The sequence below is a fragment of the Amphiprion ocellaris genome, chromosome 4 (assembly GCF_022539595.1).
Source record: "Amphiprion ocellaris isolate individual 3 ecotype Okinawa chromosome 4, ASM2253959v1, whole genome shotgun sequence".
Taxonomy (NCBI): domain Eukaryota; kingdom Metazoa; phylum Chordata; class Actinopteri; family Pomacentridae; genus Amphiprion; species Amphiprion ocellaris.
Window position 1 is genome coordinate 25,678,627 of NC_072769.1, and position 26,789 is coordinate 25,705,415.

General features: G+C 39.5%; 1 protein-coding gene across 1 annotated transcript; it reads left to right on the forward strand.

Moving 5' to 3' along the window:
* The first annotated feature begins 1,611 nt into the window (after positions 1-1,611).
* Positions 1,612-25,334, forward strand: cpe (carboxypeptidase E). Its single transcript, XM_055009994.1, has 9 exons — positions 1,612-1,991; positions 16,359-16,555; positions 16,746-16,913; positions 18,130-18,247; positions 18,593-18,775; positions 20,739-20,878; positions 22,184-22,283; positions 22,525-22,643; positions 24,147-25,334. The coding sequence occupies exons 1-9, from the start codon at positions 1,751-1,753 to the stop codon at positions 24,243-24,245; spliced, it is 1,365 nt and encodes a 454-aa protein (XP_054865969.1). The 5' UTR covers positions 1,612-1,750; the 3' UTR covers positions 24,246-25,334.
* Positions 25,335-26,789: the final 1,455 nt, after the last annotated feature.

Below are 26,789 nucleotides of genomic sequence, written 5' to 3' on the forward strand. Positions count from 1 at the left end.
TGTCTGTAGATGTAAATGAGAGCGTGATTGTTTTTGTCTATATGTAGCCCTGTGATAGACTGGTGGCCTGTCCAGGGTGTCCGGTGTCTTCACCCTAAGTCATCTGAGATAGACTCTAATGAGGATTAAGTGGTGTATAGATGATGGATGGATGGATGGACGGATGAAAACACTGAAAAAATAAATAGAATGTGTAAAGAAGTCTGCAGATGTTCCCTTCACTAAACGTGTACAGCTAAACAAAACCTAAATACATACAGACACCATTTAGTAGCTTGTTTATCAGGTGAATGTATTTTTATTGGGTATCTTGGTTTGGTGGTTTCATTAAGTCTCATTAAGGCAAGCAGTGTAAAGATGAAGATGAATCACTGTATGTACAAGAAGCTGCAACTCCTTTTCTGCATGAGTAAAGATGGCGTTTTGGTGCATTTTCGACTGGCTGGATTTTGGTGTGTTTTTTTGTCCAACATTTGGATGCTGTGTCTCTTTCTCAGTCGCTGCAGCCATGTTCACTTAACTAAGGGGCATATTACTGTTAAAACTTTACAAACAGACAAGCACATTTTCATATATACTGGCATTCAGAAGTTTAGGGTCACTTAGAAATGTCCTTATTTTTGAAAGAAAAGCATTTTTTTCTTTTAAATGAAGATAACATTACATTAATCAGAAATCCAGTGTAGACATTGTTAATGTGGTAAATGACTATTCTAGCTGGAAATGGCAGATTTTTAATGGAATATCTCCATAGGGGTACAGAGGAACATTTCCAGCAACCATCACTCCTGTGTTCTAATGCTACATAGTGTTAGCTAATGGTGTTGAAAGGCTAATTGATGATTAGAAAACTCTTGTGCAATTATGTTAGCACATGAATAAAAGTCTGAGTTTTCATGGAAAACATCAAATTGCCTGGGTGACCCCAAACTTTTGAACGGTAGTGTAAATTAATAAATAAAATATCTTATGGATTTTTAATTATTACATATTTACCTAAGGCAGCTTTGGACTGCTGGATTCTCCGTTCTTTATTTAAAATTCGTGAAGTGCTATGAGATGATAAATGCTGTGAATTAGTGTGATGTAAATAAAATTGAATTGAACTGAATATGTTTCATTCAGTGCCACTTCTGGTTTTATTTTCAACTAGCAGACTTTAATTTTGCCAATCAATATTCATTATAGATAATTTAATGTGCTGCAAAGCATAAAATATGCAGATGTTGGTGGTGCAACTATTTCGGAAAATAGTGAAAGAAGCACCTTTTTTTTCTCTCCAGAGCCCAAGATCCTAACTTCAAATTGCTCATTTTGTCAAACTAAAAGCAAGTAAAACTAATAAAATTGTAAAAGGAGCAAATCCTTAAATTTGCTCAGGGCATAATTACTTTTTCACAGAGGGAATTGTGAGCTGGATAGTACATTTAAGTGTGACAAATATGCAAAAATAGAAGATTTCTGAAGAAGGGGGATACTTTGCATGGCACTGTATAGAGCTCTTGCCTGAGTCAGCACTGGGATGTCCTTATTTTGAAAACTGCGTCCGGTTGTGAGGATCTTGTGTGTGACTTGACAGCAGAGGCTGACGGGAGTCAGGTACAGCAGCGCATCACAGAGGGAGAGGAGAGAGAGGCAAAGCGAGAGATATTTATAGCCTAGAGCGAGGCTGCAGCACAGAGATAAGGCTTGGGAGCAAGCCGCAGGCAGACAGAGAGACAGGGCTTCAGGGAAACGAGGACGCGTCAAAATGAAACCGTTCCTTTCGGTCGTCTTGTTCGGGGCCGCGGTGGTCGCTCTGGTCAATGGGGCCGGTGCCGACGGGGAGATCTCCTTCGAGTACCACCGTTATGAGGAGCTGCGGAAAGCGCTGGTGTCGGTGTGGCTGCAGTGTCCGACCATCACCCGCATCTACACCATCGGGGAGAGCTTCGAGGGCCGCGAGCTGCTGGTGCTGGAGATGTCCGACAACCCCGGGACGCACGAACCTGGTCAGTTTTACGCACACACTCAGGCTGCTGCACACTGCGGTGAATCAACGTCCCGCTCCCCTCATTTTTTTTCTTCTTTTTTTGCCTCCTCCGCTTCAGGAGCCCATCACCACACGCTGTGATCACACAAACACACTCACTATTGCGCACTAGCAGCTTGGTGATGTCCTGATTTTGCGTGCGGGTTAAACTGCGGTGACCTGTGCGGCTGATGCCCCTCAGAATAAAAACACAGCAGGGCAGGAGCGCAGGTGTGTCGCGCCGTGGGTAAAAACGGGCCCCGCTGCATCACTTCAGAGGGAATCTAGATGATAGATTGTGGGATCAGCCACGCAAAGCCGCCATTTTGCTGGTTGATAAGGATCTCTGCGCGCTTATCCTGAGTCGTGATTCTGAGAAAACATCCCAAAGGCGGTGTATCACGCCACGGCTTACTGGGCTGCGGTTTGAATTAGTCTTTCCAGCTGAACACAGATAAATGCTGAAATTTGCTGACCACAACATATCAGGAAACACATCAAAGGATTAAGCCTGAATAATGAATGAAGTAGCAGGTCCTGGTAGGGCTGTACATGCATGATGTTCCTCAGAAGGCCTGGGGCTTCTTATTACTGCCTCCATCTCCATCACGCTGCTCCATGCTGTCCAGATCAGACTGCAGGCAGGAAACCACAGAAGAAGAAGAAGAAGTGTTGGATTTCTTGATATGACAGCAATGCAACTTCTTCCAAAATCATACATGACTGCAGAAAGATTTCAGAATATTTCTATGCTTTAATTGCTTCAAATTCCATTTTAGGAGCCCACCAGCATATTTAAATTCATCCGATGGGTATCCAAATGTGCCAGCTGAAACTGTAAATTGCAGTTTTACGTTAAAAAAGTCACCCTAACTATTTGCACCAGGACCTCGAATGATCTTTCACTGCTGGCGTGACAAACACAGAGGCTCAAATTGTCTGGAATGCTCATTTACCTCATCACCATTGAGATTTATGTCAGTCTGGTTAAAATGTTTTCTATCATCATCTGTTTTTTTTAATGTCAGGGACACTCAAAGAAACAGTGATGGAAATAAGTCCTGATTGAACTCTGGCTTTACAAATATTCTAAGAACAAATCGAACCACTTTTTACCATTTTAAGCTCGTAATCCACAACTCAACCCTGAAAGACTTGTAGTATAAAAACTCTAAGGAGAACACTGTTGGAGTAATCACTGTAATCACTTGTGATTCCTGGCCAGCTCTCACCAAACAGGAGCTTTACCCTTACCATGCTGCAGGAAGTGATTAATTTAGTGCCAGTAATCCTGCAAAACAAAGGCCTCTGTAATCACAGCTTATAGTAGCCTATAGAGTGTATTTTGTGGCAATTTAAATTGATGCTTAACGTAGCATTTTTTTATTTAATTTTTTTGCGTAAAGGTGTATTTTCTTCCTCTGGCTGTATTTGTGTTGTCGTAACGGTGCACCACAGGTTTGGTGTGCAGCTCGGCTCGGACTCTAATGACCGTACATACTAAATAAGCCTGTAATAGTCTGCTGGGCTTGCGCAGGCATGAGTCACAGTAGCGAATGTGGAAGCCTTATTACTACCAGATGAGTTTCCAAGCCACTGCCTCACCAACAGGGGTAGTGCCTCCCCTCCTCCTCCTCCTCTACATCTCTGCTGAGCAAAACATCCACGGCAACGAGAAGCAGGATGAAACCAAGAGGAAAAAGAGGGAGACGAGCTCCAGAGATGGCTCAGAGGAGGAGATAAAAGTGTGTTTGTGTGTGACCGGAAAATTCAGCTCTGCAACCTGTGAGCTTTCGTTCAAGGTGTCCTACCGATATTTCATCTGACACTGCAGTGTGTTCAAACTAAGGTGGAGCCGAAATAGCAGTTGCTGGGGCAACAGATCGGCTTAGTGCACTGAGCTAACCGGCAGCTCGTGGTTGGCTGCTTGAATGGCTCCGGAGGACGAAGGTCCTGAGCTGATGCATCTGTCAGTAAGCAGCCATCTGTCGTACTCTGCAGCACGGGAACCGTCTGCAGCCCAGAGAGGAAGCACGAGCTCCATATTAATACGCAGTACAGTGAGTGCATGCAGCGTGGAACATATGGGAAGCATGGAGAGCAGAGCAGACTCAGACTACACTGTTAATTCTTATTTTTATATTTGCAGCGGATCACAAAGGCAGTCTAATGTTAAAGAGGTCACACAGGGACCCATGTGAGAGGCTGATCACAGCATTGTTTGGTTCACTCTCTCTCTCCCTGCAGTTCGGTTTTAATCAAAAAAAATATCGAACTAACATCAATTCCTGGCCAGAAAATTTAGTAGAACATCTAGCAGCCGTGTCCCATACAGATGATTTCCCTCAGGAGTTTGTGGAGCCCTAAATGAAAGGGAATTTCACAGATAAATGAGACATTACTCCAAATAAATGCCACTGATTTATGTTTTCTGTATGTGCACAAAGACAACTATTAGCTAATAAGTTTACTGGAGCTAATCAACCAGTGACAAATGTTGGGTTGGTCCCCAAATGGCCCAAGTGGCACCAATCTTCTCATCTATGTGGGCCACTTTCAAAGTAACAAACCTAAGCTTTACATTTCATACATTTCAAAAAGGTAATCTTGTTATTTTTGGTCTGTTACATCTGTTTGATCATGTTTACTGCCACCTATAGTCTGTTGTTGGTCATTGATTAAACCCTAAAAAGCTCATCTCTGTGTATCAGTGATGTATTTAGAAGTTTTTCCATGAAAATAATCCATTCACATCTTTGCTTTCAGATGTAACTGTACACTGTTGCTTCCGCCAAGTCCTACCTCTTTCCCTACTCCCCGCTCGCTGCAGCCGAGCACACCAGCTCACCTACAACTTAAGCACTCAAGCGTTCAAACACTGTTAAACTACCCTGTGTTATAGGAGGAATCAGCCTTTCTGTAGAATAATAATAACAAGAAAAGCACTCAGAGAGAGCAGTACTCCACCAAGGCTGCTCAGTCGTTGTATGATTTCTCACTGGTAAGTCCCAAAAAGTTTGCAAGGGTAGATTTGTAGTAGGATCGCAATCATGTGATCCTCAGCAGGCAGCTGACGTAGCGTTAACTTGTAGTCATAGTTAGAGTGATGCCGTGTTGCTATCTGATGATGATACATAAATCTATAACAAATCTGTGGATCCAGACTATAAGCCGCATCACTGCCAAAATCTAATCAGGTGGTCCTTGTGTCATTCCTGACCTTCCCTGAAAATTTCTTCTAAATCCATTAAGTCTGTTTTTGAGTAATGTTGCACACAGATAAACAGACTAACAGACGGACAAACATACACCGATCGTCACATAACTCAGCCACGTTCCTTGGCAGAGCAATAACACAGAAAACCAAATTTCACAAGTTGACAGAAATGATTCTTTAGGTTTGTTACATATGAAACTCTTGAAGTCTGAATCTGTGTTTTTAAGACAATGATCTGCACACTGCAACTTCAGCATGGAAATGCTGAGCTGTGGCACACTATGTTTTTTAGCGTATAAAAACTCCATATGGACATGTTAACAAAGTGAAAAACTTTATTTCCCCTGGAGGGAGTCTTTAAACTGTCCAAGAGTGGTTTTACTTCTCGTACTAGCATTACAGTGGTAGCGATTATGTGCTTTTGTTGAAGTAAAGAATCTAAATCCTTCCACTGAACGTAGGTGACATGTTTTTTTCATTTGAAGGAGGTGTTTACTTCTACTACACAGCTGGCTCATATTTGAAATAGAAAGAGGAGCATGTCTTCTGGGGGGAAAAAATAGGGGCTCTGGTTAAACTCTTTTGACTCTCATGTCTGGAACCTTTTACAATGTTTCTAATATGGGGAAAAACTCGATCTACTAATGGGTTTGTCTCAAGGTGAAAAAAAGTCATATCAGTATGAGGCACCGCTCCATCCAAAATACTGTAGCCCTTCTCATGTGGCCGAGACCGTCACAAGACTCACGTTTTATCAGACGACAGAGGAAGCATGTAATCTTCAGCGAGCACGCACACAGACTCCTAGTTAAAGAGAATACCAGCCAGACTCACTGCTGAATATGTCATATCAGGTGACATATTGAATATAAAGTGGCGTCTAAACGGAACATGTTGCTATTGGTGGAGGAGAATAGTGAGTAAACTCTGTGTTTCAGGACATTTTCACTGTGAGGAGCTTCTTCCTGTATAGCTGGTAAAAACAGCTGAAAGACAGAAGGAGCTGATGGAAAAGGGAGATAAAAAAGACAGGAATGATGACTGAGAAAACGGGAAATGAAACAAGAGTGCAACTGTGTGGAGGGAAGAGAATGTAGACGGGATGAAGGAGAAAGGCCACAGCATCCGTCAGAGGTCATTTATTATACATCAGACACCCACATCCACCTCCCCCCTCCTCTGCCTGCTTTGTGTGCTTCTTCTTCTTCATGTTGTTTTTCTTCTTCTACTGCCAGTTAATCTTCCTTTTCTTTTTCCATTTCCTATTCCTTTTTTCCTTCCTCTTCCTCTTCTTCCTTTTTTATTAGATTAGGCTTTTGTCTCCATTCGCTCTTAATTTTAATGTGGCTTGCATGCTTCATGTTCTGCATGACAACACAACAACCAAGGCCCTTTTTTTACATTAGCCTTTCTGGAAAAAGCTGCAACATGTTGACGGGAATTTTCATGTCCATTTTCTCAGCTCTTTCTACCACATTGCACATTACCAGATATAGAACAGCAGTTATTTTGTTTGGAACCAGTTTCTGCAACAATAAACTACACCTCCCATGAAGCTTTGGCATTGTTCCAGTGTTGCTAAATGGCACCAATCATATCACTGTTCTATTTTGGTTAAAGGTGGTTTTCAAATCTTAGCACACGTTCAGTGTAGAACATGGACATCTCAGTTGTAGATATTAGAGTAGAAGTAAACAGAAGAAGAAGAAGAAACAGAGATATTCACAGTGAATCTCTTGGGGATTCTTGAAATTAGGTTTGCTGCAGTGCATCTACATCACGTGGGGATGGATTGCAGTAGTTTTGAATAGTCTGATCTATCTCCAGGGTCAGTGCTAGAGAATGGTATGGCCGCACCTCATTATCATTCTGCTACACTGTCAAAAAACACCCTGGTTTGTTTATATTTCTTTGTACCAAATCACAATCCTTGTAGGTGTCGCTAGGCCCAGGATACAGTGATGGTGTCTCTGCTAAAAAAATTAGTGTCAGGGGGAATTGCTTTGGTCGTTCTTTCTTCTTCATGCTGTTCGTTGTCGACCCCTTGCACGTTTGCCTCCAATACAACCTTGCAATGAAACAGCCTCTAGACCATTTTTTCTGATGACTTGGCAGAGGAAACTAATCTGTCTTGTTGTCATAGTTGATTATAGCTCTCATTCAGTCCCAGTTGTCCTCAGAACTTCCTCATTGGATATCCCGAGCATTCTCCTCAGGAACCACATGCCTGTTGCTTCTCGGTTTTCGAGATCAGATGTCAGTGTCCATGCTTCACATTCATATGTCAGGACTGACCATATGTAACATCTGAGCAGTTGTATTTTCAGTTTCAGCGACAGATTCATACTGGGAAGGACTGAATGCAAGTCATGGAACCTTGCTTTTGCAATAGTGACTCGTTTCTTGAGTCCAGTTTCGCATCTGTTGTAATCAAACTGCCAAAAGAATTAAAACTCTGGTTGCTGATTTTCAAAGGGCATGGTGTTTTCACTGCAGATTTGCTAATGACCGTTCTTTTGGATTTATCACAAACCCATTTTTGAGCTCTTTTCTACAGTGTTCAGTAGTGTTTGTAGTTCTCACATTGCTTTTAAAATGTGGGATATTGCTGAAGTTGACAACATTCACTTTCAAATCAATAATTTCAGGCATCACACAAAGTATCATTTCACTGTCAAGGTTAAAAAGTCAGAATATTCCATTAAAATGGCTGATCAACTGAAGGAATCCAGCAGGCCAGTCTTATCGCATGAACCAAATCTTAAATAAAAAAAGGCTTTTTCAGAGTGTTTGTAGCTGTTTGGATGTTGTTGTTTCCTGTGAATGTTGAAAATGGTAACATGGAGATAGTGAAAGGGAAAGCCTATGTCCCGTGAGTGAGACTAGGACACTTTAAGCTCTTTGTCGTGTTTCTCAAGCAGTTCCTGAACACTGAATGCAGTATGGTGGGTGCATTGTTGGGAAGTGTAAATGCTATGGGGGAATATGCTTGGTCTGAAACATGTAGGTTGGTGTTATATGTCAAAATAGCATCAATATAAATGCTGGGACCAAAGGTTTCCCAGCAGAACATTGCTTTGTAATGAGATCATCAGTGTTACAGACCTCACCTGTGAGTGGTTTTAATGGCTGATGTTTTTTTCTGCAAGAGATTAGTTCAAAAATCAGTAGAATATTCAATTTAATCAAGCTATTAATAATCGGTAAATGTTTTAATTTGAAAAAAACAAGACAGTTGCAGACATTTTTCACAATTTTCAAACTCACTACACTAAACTATTTCAGTACATGACATCATCTGCATCCAACTGCATCCCAACAACTCCTGAAATAACCAAAACTGTTCTAACTTATGCAGACATTGTTGTGCTCACATAGTAAAACTTAATACTGACATAGTAAAAAACTGAGTGAGAAGATCCCACTTGTCTCTCAAAAAATGAAAAGTTGCTTTCTCCTTGAAAAAGATCACATCATCATCAACACTGAAGACTCTTTTTAAAGAATCTTTACAAAGGTGCAGTTTGTTAAAATGATACAATTTGAAAATAACACATAAAGCACAGCAGAAAGCTCACAGGAGCACAGTATTGGTGCATTTCCTCCTTTATGTCCCTTAGTGTGTCTTTAATATGAGCTGACAGCGCCGGCAGTCGTCCTGAGGTAACAGACTGTTTGTACATGAGTGTGAGAGAATATGAACACGAGGACGATGTGAGCAGACAGAGTGTGTTTATTCAGTGTCCCAGTCAATTCATCTCCTGAAGCACCTGCCCCTGTCAGGGTTGCCATGACGACTGAGAGCCTTCCAGCACGGTGCTTCGCAAATGACGTCGTGGCCTCAGTCATTGTTACGTGGTCGCCTAGGAGACGGTATTGATCACCTGGTGACACTGTTAGAATTTCTGAATAATGTGGGATAATGATGTGTTATAGTGACCTCAGGGGAATCAGAAATAAACTGGAGTTAAAGATAGAAACTGTGCCTTTTTTGTTCTGATTTTTCAGGTTGTGAGGAGAAGTAAAAAGCTTACAGCAGCTGGTATTCCCAGGTAGTCTCCCATCCAAATACTAACCAGGCCCAACCCTGCTTAGCTTTGCAGATCAGATGAGATTGGGTGTATTCAGTCTCAGAAACAAACCTACAATGTAAGTTCTGTACCTCACATGATTCAAATCTCCACTCACACCTTTTATTTGTCCTTTGATTGCTCCAGTACTGATTGATGCCATCATTTAAGCCAATTTACAACAACACCTTGTAGGAAATGTGATGCAGAGGTAAGTTCTGTGCCTCACATGTTGAAGGTCCATGGTTCAAATCTCCACTCACACTTTTTATGTGTCCTTTGGATGCTCCAGTACTAATTGCTAGCATCATTTAAGCAAAGTTAGAGCAACATCTTGTAGGACAGGTGGTGTAGAGGTAAGTTTTTTGCCTGGCATGTTGAAGGTCCCCGGTTGAAATCCACCTTAGTACCTTTATTATCTTCACCTTCTTAATAGTTTTGTGTACCATCATTTATGAAAACTAACAGTTACACCCAGTAGGAAGGATAGTGCAGTGGTAAGTTATCTGCCTCTCATCCAGGAGGTTTTTGGTTCGAATCCAGCCCAGGGCTCTTTTGACACTTTATAAGATAAGATAAAGATAAGATAAAGTTCTTTATTTCTCCCCACTCCAGGGGAAATTTACATTGTTACAGCAGCTTTATTTACAATATATAAATACTTTGGCTGTATGACAACCTCTTTCAACCATCATTACAACAAAGTCCACAAAGGACCTTGTGTGAAAGATAGCTCACACATAGGTTGTGTGTCTGTCATGTGGAGGGTCACGGTTCGAATCCCCACTGGGAACCTTGCGGAGGATGATAGTGGAGTGGAAAGGTTGTGGTCTGTGGTGTGGAGTGTCAGTGGATTGGAGTTGAAGGGTGGTTCCTGCAGAAGGAGCAAAACTAAGGAGTCTCCCTAAAAGCAAGAGCGCGAAGAGCGCGAAGAGCGCGAAGAGCGCGAAGAGCGCGAAGAGCGCGAAGAGCGCGAAGAGCGCGAAGAGCGCGAAGAGCGCGAAGAGCGCGAAGAGCGCGAAGAGCGCGAAGAGCGCGAAGAGCGCGAAGAGCGCGAAGAGCGCGAAGAGCGCGAAGAGCGCGAAGAGCGCGAAGAGCGCGAAGAGCGCGAAGAGCGCGAAGAGCGCGAAGAGCGCGAAGAGCGCGAAGAGCGCGAAATTGACTGTCTTTCAAGAAGATTTTTGGCGAATTTTTCCCAAATGTGAAAAAAAAGCTTGAGCAGAGTGGGGGATTGAACCTGCACTCTCCAGGTTCCAAACCACCATCACTACCTCTGAACTGCCAGTCCTACATACCCAAATACAGGCTTTTCTTCTATTCGTCAAGGCGGTGACATCAACACTGAAAGAAAAAAAAACAATCCACAAAATCTAAAAAAGAACATAATCTACCTAAAACTTTTAAAGAACACGCTAAAAAACACAATACTAAAAAGTCACACTCTTCTCATCACTCATTTTTACATTTTAACACAATTTCAAAGCCACACAAATCACATTCTTCATGTCAAATTATGTGTTAAAATGTGCGAAAACCAACAAAAAGAAGAGCTTTTTTGCACAGCCTTCCATAATTTGAAATTGCAGACCTCTGAAACCTTCCTAATCAGTTAGTTGGACAGAAAATTAATCAGCAAATATTTGATGTTTTCAGCTTCTTCAATGTAAAGGTTTATTGGTTGCCTTTGTTTATATGTTTATATCACTGTATAGTGAATCTAATTAGATTTTGGGCTGCTAGTGGGACTAAAGAAGACATGAAAATCTTGGTAGACTCACTGATAATAAAAATAACACCATATCAGTTTATGTAATACTATATTAAACTATATTAATACTGGCCCATATCTACAAAAAATGACAGCTCTGCCTACATTTATGTGATCTTGTGATTCAAAATTACCTTATTTTTGGCTTACATGAATGAAGCTAAATATTAAATTTAAGGTGCTTGACTCCATTTCCTTTGTAAGCTCTTACACCACATAAAAAAAACGCGTTTTTTCATATAATGAATTCAGTCTTTCTCATATGCACTGTTTCTTTTACACATCTATGCATGAATGGTTGTGTGTGTGCATGACGGGATGAAAGCAGCTCAGGATCGGGGGCAGGTTGAGCGAGAACTGGAATAAATAGAGGAAAGAGGAAGACGTGTTTATGTGTGTGAAAAGAACAGAGCTGCTTTGAAAGTGTGCACAAAAGGATAATTAAATGAGTGCAAATGACAGCATTACTCATCATGTTTTTGAAGGAGGAAATTAGTCCCACCTCTCCTCTCCTGTCTGCACACATCACCCTAAAGTCGCCCAAACATACCTTCAATTATCTCCAGGATTTGGCACGTAATGGCTTCTGCGTGTGTTCTACATATACAAATCATGTCACACACGAACATGAGGATCAGCAGAATAAAAACATGTTTCTTCAGGGAGAAAGAGGGGGAAAAAAAGTCCCCAGATACTGAGCATCTGTGCAATAGCTTGAATCACAGTAACTCCTTTTTGGCAACTTCAAAGTGTGTGCATGTGTGCGAGTGCATGTGTTTGACAGCTCTGTCAGGCCTCTGAAGCCTGTAAAAACCACTGGCCAACGTCGGGACGGAAAGAGTTAATTGTAGTCTTGAAATCATTAGTAGCGACTCGGAGCCAGAATCGAGCATTTAAAAATAACCTGACTACCAGATGTGTGCTGGGCGGTTTGTGTGTGTGCATTACTCACTCAGGAAGCCACTTTACAAATACATCAAACACTCCAAGAGATGCTAAAATGGATTGAAAAATATTGACACAGGCTTACATCTTGAAGGCATTATCTTCTTACAGTATTTTAGTTGTCGAATTAATAATAATGATGTGAAAAATGAAGTCAGAGTTGGGGTAAGAACAATAAAAACACAAAAAAGCTCTCAACAGAAACTGGCCCCTACAGCAGTTTTGGCTTCAAACATACACACACACTTGAGCTCTTCACCATCTGCCTTTCTTCAGCTACATTTCATAACTGATCTGAACAAAAGACAGTTTTTTTTTCCCATCAATCCTCATTTCTTTGTTCTCATGTAGCCACAGAAAACCATTAATCTTTAGTTTGTAGTTAATCAAAAGAATGTGTACTGTAGCTCAAACTCTGATTTTTAAAAATATTTTCTTTATATAGCTATTAAAAATAATCCATCTCATGCTTTAATGTGTGTTTTGTATATGTTTGATTAGATGGAGAGACTTAGAGGACAGAAGGAAGGGCCAATTAGTGCATATAACAGATGGTGAGAGCATGGGTCATTAGAGCACAAATTTACCGAGTAGAAGGACAGAAATAGCACTCAAATGTGAAAGCAATGTCACCTGTGATAAAGGAAAAGAAAGTGATGTTTTTGTTGACACACACCGACATGGCCAACATCAGTTAATCCATCAAACGGTAGAGTCTGCATTTTTAGATAAAATGAGAAAAGGAACCGTTAGAAGTAAGAACTATTTAAAGATTGACAGAAGCTTAATCGAGATCATTTTTGATGATTGTTGAAGTCATTTATCTAAAAAAAATACTCTCAGGTTCTCAAATGTCACAGTATGCTGTTTTTTTTCTGTTTGATATCCATGTAGGTGTTTTGCTTGGTCATGCAGAGCTAAGCTCTCTTCTGGTAAAGGTTGCAGTTAGCATTTAAAGTTTACACCAAAGGCAACTGTGAAACTGAAAAAACTATCCCCAACAACAAATTCAGTGACATGCAGTTATAAATTAGAAAATAATTATGTCATAAATAATTCTAAAATGAAAAAAAAAGGTGTTGGAGATTTTGCAGTAACAAGGGAGCTGGAGCTGACAAATTAGCAACCTCTAAGTGTTATCAGGGTAAGATCAACATATGTGCATTAGAATCTCAGTCTTTATACTGTTTTCATTTTTTGGGGGGGGGGCATGATGTTTATGTGGAACATGAGAAACTTGTTTTTTAAGCTCCCATGTATTTTTCTTGATAACATCAGTATTCAAGTTCCTGATTGTCTGATTGGTTGCATGTCTTCGATTCCTGAACATTTCATCCACTTCTTTCTCCAAACCTAGATCAGATGTTTACAAGCTACGGCATCCTGGTTTCAATCTGATAAACCATCATATTCATCATCATAATCCAGGTTTCCTAAAACCAGGATTAATAAAATCTTATCGAAGTCAAGGATGCCAATAAAGGCTTAAAGTGGAATATGGCGTGAGCTTAAAATGAGCTTTGACAGACAAACATCGTCCGTCGGGCTAAGAGTTGACAACATTAGCTTGAAAATGTTAAAAATAAATATGTTTAATGTGTACATTGGAAAAATTGTGTATTTTATGTCTGCACCTGCCAGTAGCTAGCATGATAACAGCAGGTATAATCATTTGGTAATTTCCCTACAGAAGCGACCTGATGTTTTCTTTGTAGTCAGGTGGGAAAAACACATGCACATTTGTATCAGCATCGGCAGTCGGTCAAAGTGTGCAAATATCAGCGTATTGAATAGACCAAGAGACTAGTAGTGGTGAGCTTTGTTCGCAGTAAACGGAGCTAAATTAATAAATTTTAAATTGGCAATGATAAAACAGCTGTAATAAAAGTGGCAGCTTCTGATAAGGCTCCAACAAAAGCACTTAATTACGTAATAAAAAGATATTTGCTTGATTGCAGATTTAACCAAATGATGGATGAAACAATCAGTCAGTCTGTTATATATTGCTATGAAACTATGGTTGAATCTAGCAAGTTAATGTTCAACATTATTGCCGTAATCTCAATATCTTTCAGGCTGAGGACTGTTGGTTGGACAAAACAAGGTCAAGCCATCTAAAAATGTCTTTTTTGGCTCTTAAGGATTAATAAGTTTTTCTTACTAAATACTGTACAAGATGAAAAAGTTAGAAGAAAACTTTAATTTTGATATCCTGTCTACAGTTAAAGATTTCACCAGGGTCAAAGTAATTCAATGATATTTGTCAGTACATCAAATGGCAGCGCTCATGTTTCAGCACAAGGTGTAACTCACTGTATCCATCGCAACATTATACTTATTGTTTACATCTACTCATCCATGAAGACTTTTGTAGGCAGATTTATCTCTAAAACACTTGGAAAAACCATTTGACGTCTGAAAAACTCAGAAAAAAACACATTTTAAATATGAATGTTCATTTTAAATATTGTTTCACTTGCTGAGATACTGGAAAACTGGGATTTGTGCATTTGCGACAGCATGAAGGGTAAAAGTCAGTGATTACAAACCCCAGACATCCTGTTGCAAGTCTCCCTGAGGATTCCGAATTTTGTAACATGGCATTGGAGCTGAACTTTCTGTGAATCTGATCTGAGACCTGTCGCCAGCAGGCTGCTCTGCACCAGCTATTAGTCAGAACAACCTGTGACACTGTTGCACCTTAATGCACTGTGTCTCGGTCATAATTGTCCAAATGGAGTTCTGGGCTGTTCAGTCCCGTTTAACCTTTTGGCTGATGAGTCAGGGAGTTCGTCACAGCTGGAGTGTGTTCATTCTAAGGCTCTGAATGCTGGCTAGCCTGCTCCACAAATGAGAATGTGCTATCTGCAGCCTGTTTGTGGTCCTGAGGAGATAAAAGATTATTACCATGACGTCTGACTATAATGGCTGTTATGGGGGTTTTTTCTCCTGTTTTCTGTTTTGTGAGCGTTTCTGTGATTGGTTCAAGCTGGTCAAAAGTGCATTCATTGTATAAATCTTCCTTGTTTGTCAAATTGTAGGTAGGAAGATAGGTGGGTACGTAGGTAGGTAGGAAGGTAGGTACTTAGGTAGGTAGGAAGGTAGGTACTTAGGTAGGAAGGAAGGTAGGTAGGTACTTGGGTAGACAGATAAGAAGGAAGGTAGGTTGGTAGGTAGGTAGGTAAGTAGGAAGGTAGGTAGGTACTTGGGTAGACAGATAAGAAGGAAGGTAGGTTGGTAGGTAGGTAGGTAAGTAGGAAGGTAGGTAGGTACTTGGGTAGATAGGTAGGAAGGAAGGTAGGTTGATACTTAGGTAGGATGGAAGGTAGGTAGGGAGGTAGGAAGGTAGGTAGGTACTTAGGTAGCTTGGTAGGAAGGAAGATAGGCTGGTAGGTAGGTAGGAAGGTAGGTAGGTAGGTACTTAGGTAGGAAGGAAGGTAGGTAGGTACTAAGGTAGGATGGAAGGTAGGTAGGGAGGTAGGAAGGTAGGTAGGTAGGTACTTAGGTAGCTTGGTAGGAAGGAAGATAGGTTGATAGATAGGTAGGTACTTAGGTAGGAAGGTAGGTAGGTAGGTACTAAGGTAGGAAGGAAGGTAGGTAGGGAGGTAGGAAGGTAGGTAGGTAGGTACTTAGGTAGCTTGGTAGGAAGGAAGATAGGTTGATAGATAGGTAGGTACTTAGGTAGGAAGATAGGTAGGTAGGTACTAAGGTAGGAAGGAAGGTAGGTAGGGAGGGAGGTAGGAAGAAAGGTAGGTAGGTACTTGGGTAGATAGGTAGGAAGGTAGGTAGGTACTTAGGTAGACAGGTAGGAAGGAAGGTAGGTTGGTTGGTACGTAGGATGGCAGGTACTTAGGTAAATGGGTAGGAAAGAAGTTAGGTAGGTACTTAGGTAGGAAGGAAGGTAGGTAGGGAGGTTGGTACTTAGGTAAATAGGTAGGAAGGTAGGTAGGCACTTAGGTAGAAACTTTATCGATTCTGAGGGAAAGTCAAGAAACCAGCAGCATATTAAACATGCAGAATATACAGAGATAAGAGCAGAGCACACAGGGGATATTGAGCTATAAACAATATAAAGGCATAATTATGTACAGAATGTATATACTAAAGCAAAAAAAAACTGTGTAGATGGTGTGCAAGTAGGCAGGAAAATATAAATCGAGTCAGAACTGTGTAGTTAGTAATGTGCAAATAACCAGAGATGTCCATTTATATACATGTATATGTCCGGTTAACCAACATTGTCAAATAAAGTGTCGATGGAATAGTAAATGTTTATCTTTGCATGTCAAATCATAGCTCCACCTGTGTGTCACAACTAACCCTGCAATTTCTTTTGGTTTTCTGCAGGCGAGCCTGAGTTTAAATACATCGCCAACATGCACGGCAACGAGGCCGTGGGCAGAGAGCTGCTCATCTATCTGGCCCAGTATCTGTGCAACCAGTACCAGCAGGGCAACGAGACCATCATCGACCTCATCCACAACACCCGCATCCACCTCATGCCATCTATGAACCCAGACGGCTTTGAGAAGGCCGCCTCTCAGGTGATGAGACAGCACCACGAAAATCACACTGCATAGCCTAGAAACTTGATCCGAGGATTTAGCACCAGACAGATTAAGCTTACGAGACTACAAACAGTGACTTGGCAACCACAACTCTTGGCTTTGAATTACACACACGCAGCAAGAACAATAGCTATTTCTGAACGCCCAATCCTGTTTTGCTGTGCAGCCCGGAGAGATCAAAGACTGGTTTGTGGGCCGCAGCAACGCTCAGGGGGTGGATCTGAACCGGAACTTCCCCGACCTGGACCGCATCATCTACATCAACGAGCGGGAGGGCGGAGCCAACAACCACCTGCTGCAGAACATGAAGAAGGCCGTGGATGAAAACACCAAGGTATGCAAACAGAGCAGGTGATTAAAGGATAGGGATGGTGATATTTATTACTCTCAACAAATACCATGAAAAGATCAGAACATTCAAGACTTTCCACTTTATCTGCCCCATCGGAGTCACTCAGCCACAAGATAATTCACTCGTACGGTCACAAATATATATAGTTTATTATAAAGACTTTCCTAAATCAATCAGACTTTATCTCTATAACACTTCTCATCCAAACAGTAATGCAAAGTGCTTCACAGATAGCAAATAAAAATGCAGTAAAACAATAGAAACAAGCCCCACAGTCAAATTATCAAGGAAGAACTCTAAAACACAGTGACTGAGGAACTGAGGAAATGCTATCCTATTTAACACATGCAGTGAGGGAACACCAGATGAGATAAAATAAAATAAGGTAGATAAATAGATAAAATAAAATATCTGTTATTAAAATAGAGATAGAAATTTAAAGAAATCTAAAACTTCTAAAAAGCGAGTAAGAAGTTATACAAAATTAAGCAATAAACTGTATATACATGCAAATGGGTGAATAAATAAAGAGGTCAATAAATAAAGAAGAGTAATAAATAAATAAAATCTATCAAATCAATCTAAAGCCTGACTAATAAGGTAGGTCTCAAGTTTGCCTTTAAAAATATCAACACTCTCTGCTGCCATCAGGTCTTCTGGATGGCGGTTCCAGAGATGTTTTTGTTCTGCTTTAGGTTTAATTAAAAAGCCACAACCAGAAGACTTGAGGGTTCTTGAGGGTTCATATGATAAATCTGATAAATATGAAGGATCAAGACCATTAAGAACTTCATAAACTAATAAAAGGAATGTAAAATCAATTCTAAGAGAGACATTAAAATCGGTGTAATGTGAGTTGTCCTTCTGGTCTTAGTGAGAACTTGTGCTGCCGAGTTCTGCAGCACAAGTGTGGTGTGTAAGAGTTCACTCAAAGCTGCTGTAGTCATTATTTTCATTAATAGTAAAATGTATTGAATGGGTAGCAGAGATGAATTATCAGTGTCATTCTAGTAACTGTGATTTATGTTGGGACTCCTAATAAACAAATAAACTCCCCTTTAATGTTTCATAACTTGTCTGGTCGCTGTAGGTTTGAAGTGATAATATATTAGATCCAAAAATACTACTTTGGCTTGTTCGTGGCTTCAGAATGTATTATTTTTATGTATTATTAATTCAAATTTTCTTACATTTGCAGCTGGCTCCAGAGACCAAATCAGTGATCCACTGGATCATGGATATCCCCTTCGTCCTCTCAGCTAACCTGCATGGAGGTGACGTTGTGGCCAACTATCCATACGACGAAACCCGCACCGGTACATACACATATACACACAATCCTCACACACTTCCTGTTTTCTCTTTTTGGGTTGTTGAACTGTGTGTAAACTGTTCCCCTGTTCTATATGAGGACGTTTCTGCAGATTTATTGAAACAAATATTTGAGTTGTGACTGAAACAACAAACATTTTTAACCATTTTTCTTCAGAATGTCGTAAATGGGATTTAAATCAGATGGAAAATATTTCCATGGTGTTTACCACCCAAAGTAAACAACATGTGTGGAGCACGTTTAATTCGTTGCAGATGCAGGTGTTCTATGAACGCTTTATCACAGCCGCCGTCTAAACAGCGTTTGTTCTCTTCCCTCCTCCTCTAAGGATCCACCCACGAGTACAGCGCCAGTCCAGATGATGTGATGTTCAAGTCTCTGGCCAGAGCTTATTCCATGTACAACCCGGTCATGTCCGACCCTCAGCGACCTCCGTGCCGCAAGAATGACGATGACTCCAGCTTCAAAGACGGCATCACTAACGGTGGTGCCTGGTACAGCGTCCCAGGAGGTAAGATGTAAACCTGTAAGCAGCTCTGTTTTGGTGATTGTCAGGTAAGGAGACACCTGTGATTTTAACATTAAAACTTGGCTGGATGTGGCTAAACACTGATTTAAAAAAAGTTTTAAAAAAATCTGTTAGAAAAACATGATTTCCATACTTCTGCCTCTATATTTGAACATTTTGCCCTTCATGCTGTCACAAATGCACAAATCCATGTTTTAATACTACCAGCCAAAAATTTGGATATGCCTTCTCATTCGATGGTTTTTATGTAATTATTTTCTACATTGTAGATTAATACTAAAGACATCAAAATTATTAAAGAGTACATATGGAATTATGTTGTAAACAAAAAACTGTTAATCTTCAGTATTAACCTACAATGTAGAAAATAATACAAATAAATAAAAAGCAGTGAATGAGAAGGTGTGTCCAAACTTTTGACTGGTGGTGTATCTCAGCAAGTGAAACAATATTTAAAATTAATATTCATATTTAAAAGGAGTTAATTTTCTGATTTTTTTCAGATGTAAAATGTTTTTTCCAAGTATTGTTAGAGGTAATCTGCCTATGGAGCAATCTAATTGAGCTAAAAATATAATGAAAATGAGTTTGAATTATTTTTTCAAAAAAGCCAATTTTTTTTTTCAACAGCATTTTTAAAATGTTCTATTAAAAAGTCTTCATGGATGAATAGATGTAAACAGTAAGTATAATGCTGCAATGGACACAGCCAGTTACACCATGTGTTGAAACATGTCGAGTGTCATTTTTAGGCTTTATTTGTTTGCATTTTGGAGAATTAGGTCCCCCAAATTAACTAACGGTTCATTTTTGCTGTGTATCATTGGATGCACTGACAAATATCATTGAATTACTTTGATCCTGAAGAAATCTTTAAAAAATGTTTGATTCTCAGGCATTAACTGCTCCGATCCTGCCTCATCATTGTGTAAGTAATGTAGATAGAACATTAAAACTAGTTTTCTTTTAACTTTTACATGTTTTCCAGCATGTAGAAAGTTTTAAGAGAAACTACTCATCGATCTTTAGAGCCAAAAATTGCATCTTCAGACAGCTTGATCTTGTTTTGTCCAACCAACAGTCCTCAACCCGAAAGATATTCAGTTTACGGTAATACTGCTGAACATTTCACAGAAATATGTAACAGACTGACTGACTGATTGTTTCATCCATCACTTTGTTAAATCTGCAGTCAAGCAAATATATTTTTATTAGGTAATTAAATGCTTTTGTTGGAGCTTCATCTGTAGATGCTACTTTTATTATAGCTGTTTTATCGTTGCCAATTTGAAATTTAGTTCTGTTTGCTGCAAACAAAGCTCCCCACTGCTAGTCTATTGGTCTATTCGATATGCTGATACTTTCCAGCACATTTTGGCCGACTGCCGTTGCCTATACCAATATGTGTTTTTTCCACCTAACTGCAAAAAAACCCCCAAACATCAGGTATCTAATGTAGTGAAATTAACATATTACATCTAATCTTATATGGTGAGGAGTTAGTTTTTATTCTGTAGTTTTTGAAATTAACAAGTTGAAGCATCAAAAATTTTATATTTGGCCTACATAAATGATTTAATTTCTTTTTAAAATGAGATTTTAAAAAAGCCTTAAATTTGTTAATAAATTATGAAATTGTGATCAAGATATTTACTGACAGATTTTTAAGAATAACAAAACAACTGCTCTCTGGTGGATAAATTAGGTAATGCAAACAAAATTTGTATAAAAAATAAATAAATAAATAAAAGCCGCTTTATGTAACAAAAAAACATGAATTTTCAGCCCAGTGTAGTCCATTATAAATATGAAACCTAAATACCTCCTTGCTTGGCAGTGACCAAACCCAGGATTATTGTCGTTTTGCTCTCTTGTTTCTAACGTTTTCATTTATTAATCTGAGTATTCTTCTCTTACTGTATGTTCTTTAACTGACCCGTTGCAGGAATGCAGGATTTCAATTACCTCAGCAGCAACTGCTTTGAGATCACTCTGGAGCTCAGCTGTGATAAGTTCCCCAACGAGGACACTCTGAAGAACTACTGGGACCAGAACCGCAACTCCCTCGTCAACTACATCGAGCAGGTAGGCAGCACGCTATAAATAAACCTCGTTATAAATCACACTCGGTCCTCTCATCTGTTTGCATTGATGTATTTGACCCAGAAACAAAACCAAAGTGCACAATCTCAAGTGAATAAATGCAAAAGCTGAGCGGAAAATGAAGTAATTTATTTATTAGTGCTGAACTGAGTGTTCCAGACATAATTTCTGATCTTGGCTTGCTTCAAGTGTGATTAACTCAACTAATACTTGATTAGGTGATGGAGATAAAAGGAAGATCTCTTTTATGGTAAAAAGAAACCAGCTTGGACTGCTGGTAGGCAGTAGAACACAAACTGCAAAAAGTGAAATCTGAATCTGATTAAATGTCTTATATCAAAACAATTTACACCACCGTTCAAAAGTTTGGGGTCACCCAGGCAATTTGATGTTTTCCATGAAAACTCACACTTTTATTCATGTGTTAACATAATAGCACAAGGGTTTTCTAATCATCAATTAGCCTTTCAACACCATTAGATAACACAATGTAGCATTAGAACACAGGAGTGATGGTTGCTGGAAATGTTCCTCTGTACCCCTATGGAGATATTCCATTAAAAATCAGTCGTTTCCAGCTAAAATAGTCATTTACAACATTAACAATGTCTAGACTGGATTTATCATTCATTTAATGTTATCTTCATGGGGAAAAAATGCTTTTCTTTCAAAAATAATTACATTACCAAGTGACCCCAAACTTTTGCATGGTAGTATATGCATGTTTTTTTTGTCTGATATTAAGACATATTATGGAAATAAATCCTAAATCTTTCCTTTGTATCCAGAAACGTGTATTTGTTTTTAAATCTGGCACCAACCAAATATGAGATACATGTGGGTGCTTTAAGACAAATATTTTTACCTGTTTTAATTTTTTCTTTTTCCCCACAATGTAGGCAGTTAATTTTAAGTAGTATTTTCCCCAGTTGTATTGCTTTCTTTTTGTAATGCACTAACTGCAGTGACAACCGCCCATCCCTACCTGAGAGATTTTGCTATATTATGACAAGTTAGACCTCCACTGCTGCTTCGCATGCTTATAAGAGGCTGCTTGCCTAAAAAAAAAACATCCTGGTTGCTTCCAGCATTCACTCTAGTGAGGACAGTTTCTGCTCATCAATCTCATGGTCTTTGTTCATGTTGGATTGTTTGTGGTCAGGTTAAGGATTCAAGTTTTTGAGTGTGTCCTGTCCTCCAAAGAGCGCCATACCATTTACATCAAACCGTAAATACAGATTCTGCCTTCGGTTTCTGAATCCAACTGAATATTCGTCTTGTGTGCAGGTTCACCGTGGCGTCAAGGGTTTTGTCCGTGACCTCCAAGGCAACCCCATTTCCAATGCCACCGTCTCTGTGGAGGGTATTGACCATGACATGACTACAGGTATTAGAGCTCAGTGCAAATTTACACAGGCTTAGCAAAATGAGCACACACTGCATCACGCTAGACATGGAACTGAAGCGTGATGTGAAGGAATAAGATGCTGCAATGCCTCCATCTTGTGGACATAGTTGGTACTGCACTAGCTGTTTGTTTTAACTGCCTACAACAATCACTTCAATATGAAAAACAGTCTTGTGTGTGTTTGCATAAATGTATTAGTGAAACACTCTGTATTTTGCAGCCAAAGATGGAGACTACTGGCGCCTACTGGCTCCAGGAAACTACAAAGTGGCAGCTTCTGCTCCAGGATACCTGACTGTCATCAAGAAGGTGGCTGTACCCTACAGCCCTGCAACCAGGGTGAGACACACAAACAAGAGAACCAGCCAACATTTACCTCACATCTCACATCTTTTTAAAAGGTGACATGAGTAGGAGCCATGTGCAGTCGTATTTTATGTTACATTTAATGACTATTCATGAATCAAAATATACAGTCAGTCAAATCCTAGTGATCAATACTGTATGAGAACAACTGGTATAAGTGACAGTATCTTGGTCACTCTGCTAGACACCTCTAGCATAGAAAATACAGCATATGTGACTGATGCCAGGACTGTCTAGCTTGAAAGGTTAAAAGCAGCTGTAGATGGAAAAACAGAGTCAACCGATCTGGATTCAGAAAGAACCGCTCATGCACTGACTAAATCCCCACTCTTAGGATTATAGTCGAACAGTCATTAAATAGACTACGAAAAAGCATTTGACAGTCTGGGCAGAGAAATACTGTGGAAACTAACGAGCCACTATGGCATTCTACCTAAACTGATAACGTCAAGGAAGCTTGCCACCTCTAGTCCTCTTCCTCATTTTAGAAAAACAATGGAAAACAAAAAAATCCAGTGGACACTTTGCCAACAACTGGATGATCTAGATTTTGAGGATGATATCGCTCTTTTGACACATAACGGCTCCCAGATAGTTTTACCATGGTGGTAAAACAAAAATCTTGAGATGAAATGCTGCAAGCGAGCACCCAGGTATCATCGTTTACCTATTTAGGAAGCATCACTGATGAAAATGGAGGCACCGAGGAAGATGTGAAAATCAGAATCCGAAAAGTCAAAACAGCATTTTGTATGCTTAAAAATATTTGGAAGTCAAAGGCTATCAGAACCAAAATTCAAATCTGTAACTTAAATGTTAAGGCAGTGCTGCTCTATGGGTCAATGTTTGAAGTTGACAACTTTCATAGTGCAGAAAACCAGGTATTCATCAACAGGTGCTTACCACAAATCCTTGGCATCAACTGGTTTGACCACATCACAAACAAGAAAAGCACTCAGAGAGCAGTACTCTGCCAAGGCTGCTTAGTCGTTGTATGATTTCCGACGGATAAGTCCGCAATGGTCAGTTTGTAGTAGGATCGCAATCATGTGATTGTCAGCAGGCAGCTGACGTAGCGTTCACTTGTTGTCATAGTTACAGTGATACCGTGTCACTTTGTCGCAATGATACAGAAACAGATCCATGGATCCAGACTATAAGCTGCATCACTGCCAAAATCTAATCACTTGGTCTTTGTGTCATTTCTGACCTTCCCTGAAAATTTCTTCTAAATCCATTATTCCATTTTTGAGTAATGTTCTGCACAGAAAGACAAACAGACAAATGTACACCAATCGTCACATAACTCCGCCGTGTTCCTTGGTGGAGTAATAAAAAACAAAGCAGAATGCACAACTCACAAATTCTATGTAAGTGCTGACAAGACAAGGAGATGTAAAAAAATACAAAATGACCTAAGAGTAGGAAATGAAAGATGTTTAATTTCTTGCCTCCATGTTTTTTTATGAATCTCAGGTGGACTTTGAGTTGGAGTCTCTGATGGAGAGGAAAGAGGAGGAGAGGGAGGAGCTGATGGACTGGTGGAAGATGATGTCGGAGACACTGAACTTCTAAAACGTTTGTCTCCCTGATGGTCCGCACATCGATGTAATATATTCAACATTCTGTGTGCCCGTCCACTCCAAAAAAAAAAAAAAGAAAGAATATATTGTCTCTTTTTGGTTGTGTTTTCCTTCCATTATCATTTTAATTGATTTTGTTGTTTATTAATGTAGTAACGGTTTGCCTCATACTCCTGTAGACTGCACACACAGTGAAAGACGAAAGGAGGAGAATGCAGGTAGTTTGCTGGCAGCGAGATCGGTGTTGACTTCCGTGGTATTGTTCTTTATTGTACACGTGATTGGTAACCATGGCACCCAACTATATAACCAATGAATGACTGAGTAATTATGTACGTAAAAGAGCTGTTTACATCATCACCATATGGCTCTGTTGATAAGAATTCATCTTCTTTAATGTTTTAAATGTCTCTGTTTCTCCAGGCTTTAATACAAACACACAAACTCTAGTGTACACAATAACACACAATCCCCAGTAACTGTAAACACACACTCTGATAAATACTGCTTCTTTCCTGTAATGTAAAAAAACTAGTAAAAAACCAACACATCGCTATGATTCTGAGATAATCAGGGACATTAAAAACACTGTAAAATCACTGTAAACATTATATTGTAAACAATCTATACAGGTGAGCTCATTTTCCTGTATGTTATTGATGTTGAGATTTTTTTTTTAAACTGCAGCACTGCTTTGACTTTAGCACAAGATGAATGCTTATAATATATACTGTATTTATGAATTAGGCATAGCAAGAAATGTGTGGTTTTGTAACTTAAAAGAAAAAAATCTAAAGAAAACGAGGCCATAACACTCCTAAATCTGTCCACCTCAGTTTACCCAAAGCCATTCCTTTGTATGTGCACTACACCAGAAATACTGTAATACATAAAGGAACCGCGGGAGGAGCTGTTTTTCAACGATTAATTACCCAAACACTAATCTTCTGAGTGGACACAAAGGTAATCTGACTGTGTGGATGCAGTTCAGAGAGGATTTATTGAATGTATAGTGATAGAAACGGATACAAAATGTAAAGAATGAACTGATCAATTAAAGTCTGCTGTTTATGTTGTCAGACTACAGTCTCTGTGCCTTTGTTTTAGCAGAAACTCTGCAGGTGTTAACTGCTGTTTTGTACTCCGTAATGAGGCTGAATGGAGCGCACTAGTGGGGAGAAAGCATTACGTTAAGTCATTAAGTTCTGGTTAAAGCCTGTTTGTCCCTCAAAATTTTCTTCCTTACTGCTCTTTAAAAGGACAGTTTGGAAGAGCATTTGTTTTGCCCACAGTTAACCACTTCCACCTATGAGCTCTTTAAACTAGGACCAGTTTGTATCTGTGTTAAAATTAGCCGAGCACTGCACGTGAGGATTCAAATTCCTATCATTAAAAAAGGAAGCTGTTGTGCTTATTTTCTGTTGTTGGAGTTAAAGGAGTTGCAGGTGACAATTTCTGGTTCAATAATTGTCACAGAGTAATTGTTATAAGGCTGTTTTCAATTTGATAAGATCTCATTAAATTCCTCTTTAACAAAACTTTTCAACTCTATATAAAGAAGAGATGTATAGAAAAATATTTTTTATCTATTATCCATACACGAGTGCTAAGTTTAGAATCATTTTTTAAAGTGCTGCTGTTGTTGAATCTTTTTATTGTCCATGAATGGCCTTTTCTGTCCAGCAGCCCCCAAACCCACAAATATTCAGTGAGCCTAATCTTTGTTTCTAATTACACTACAGTTATTAGTCACTACCTTAAGCATTTCCATATTATTTATACTTCAATTTTTTTGTCTTTAATCAAAATGTAGTCACAACCGAAGTTTGTCAGTGAAGGCATTAAAATATGTGTGCAAAAGTAGACTCATTGTGTCACTTTGCCAGTGAAAAAATGTTTCTGTTAAGAAAAAAATAAATAAAAATACTGTAAGCTGGTAAAATTTCACTATTAGTAGAGCTGCAGGTTTTAAATGTTAATTCATATTGTTAGGAATTCAGGTGAAAGCTTAAGAATGTATTTGTATTGTGTCGAATCAATGGGAAGCACGCGCTTTCTTTTTGTGTAGAGTGGTTGACATTGATCGTGTTTATTTAAATCAGCAACTATAGAGAAAAAATACATTAACTTTGTAGCAGTCACTACCTGACTTTCTGCCTTGCGGCGGCCATCTTGTCCGGGAGGTTAAAGAGTGGCCACGCCTCTCAAGCAGCTGTTTTATTGGTTTCCTCAGTAGGTGGAACCTATAAGATGTGTCCTGATTGGCTGGTTTAAACTGGGAAGGCTGCCATTTCCCCATATACATGAGTATACTGGGAGAGAAGCGTGGGAATACTTTGTTCAGAAGACAGCACAATGCGCCAGTCCTATCCGTTGAATGCAAGTTTTCTTGTAAGTTTTTTCTCCTCCTATTTTTGTTTCTTTTTCCTGCTTTGTTAAAAAAAAATGCAAATAAACAGCTTCTGATATTGCCAGCACGATGTTTGTACTCCCTCACAAGAGTACGTACATTCCTCTTTGCAACATAAAGCTTTTT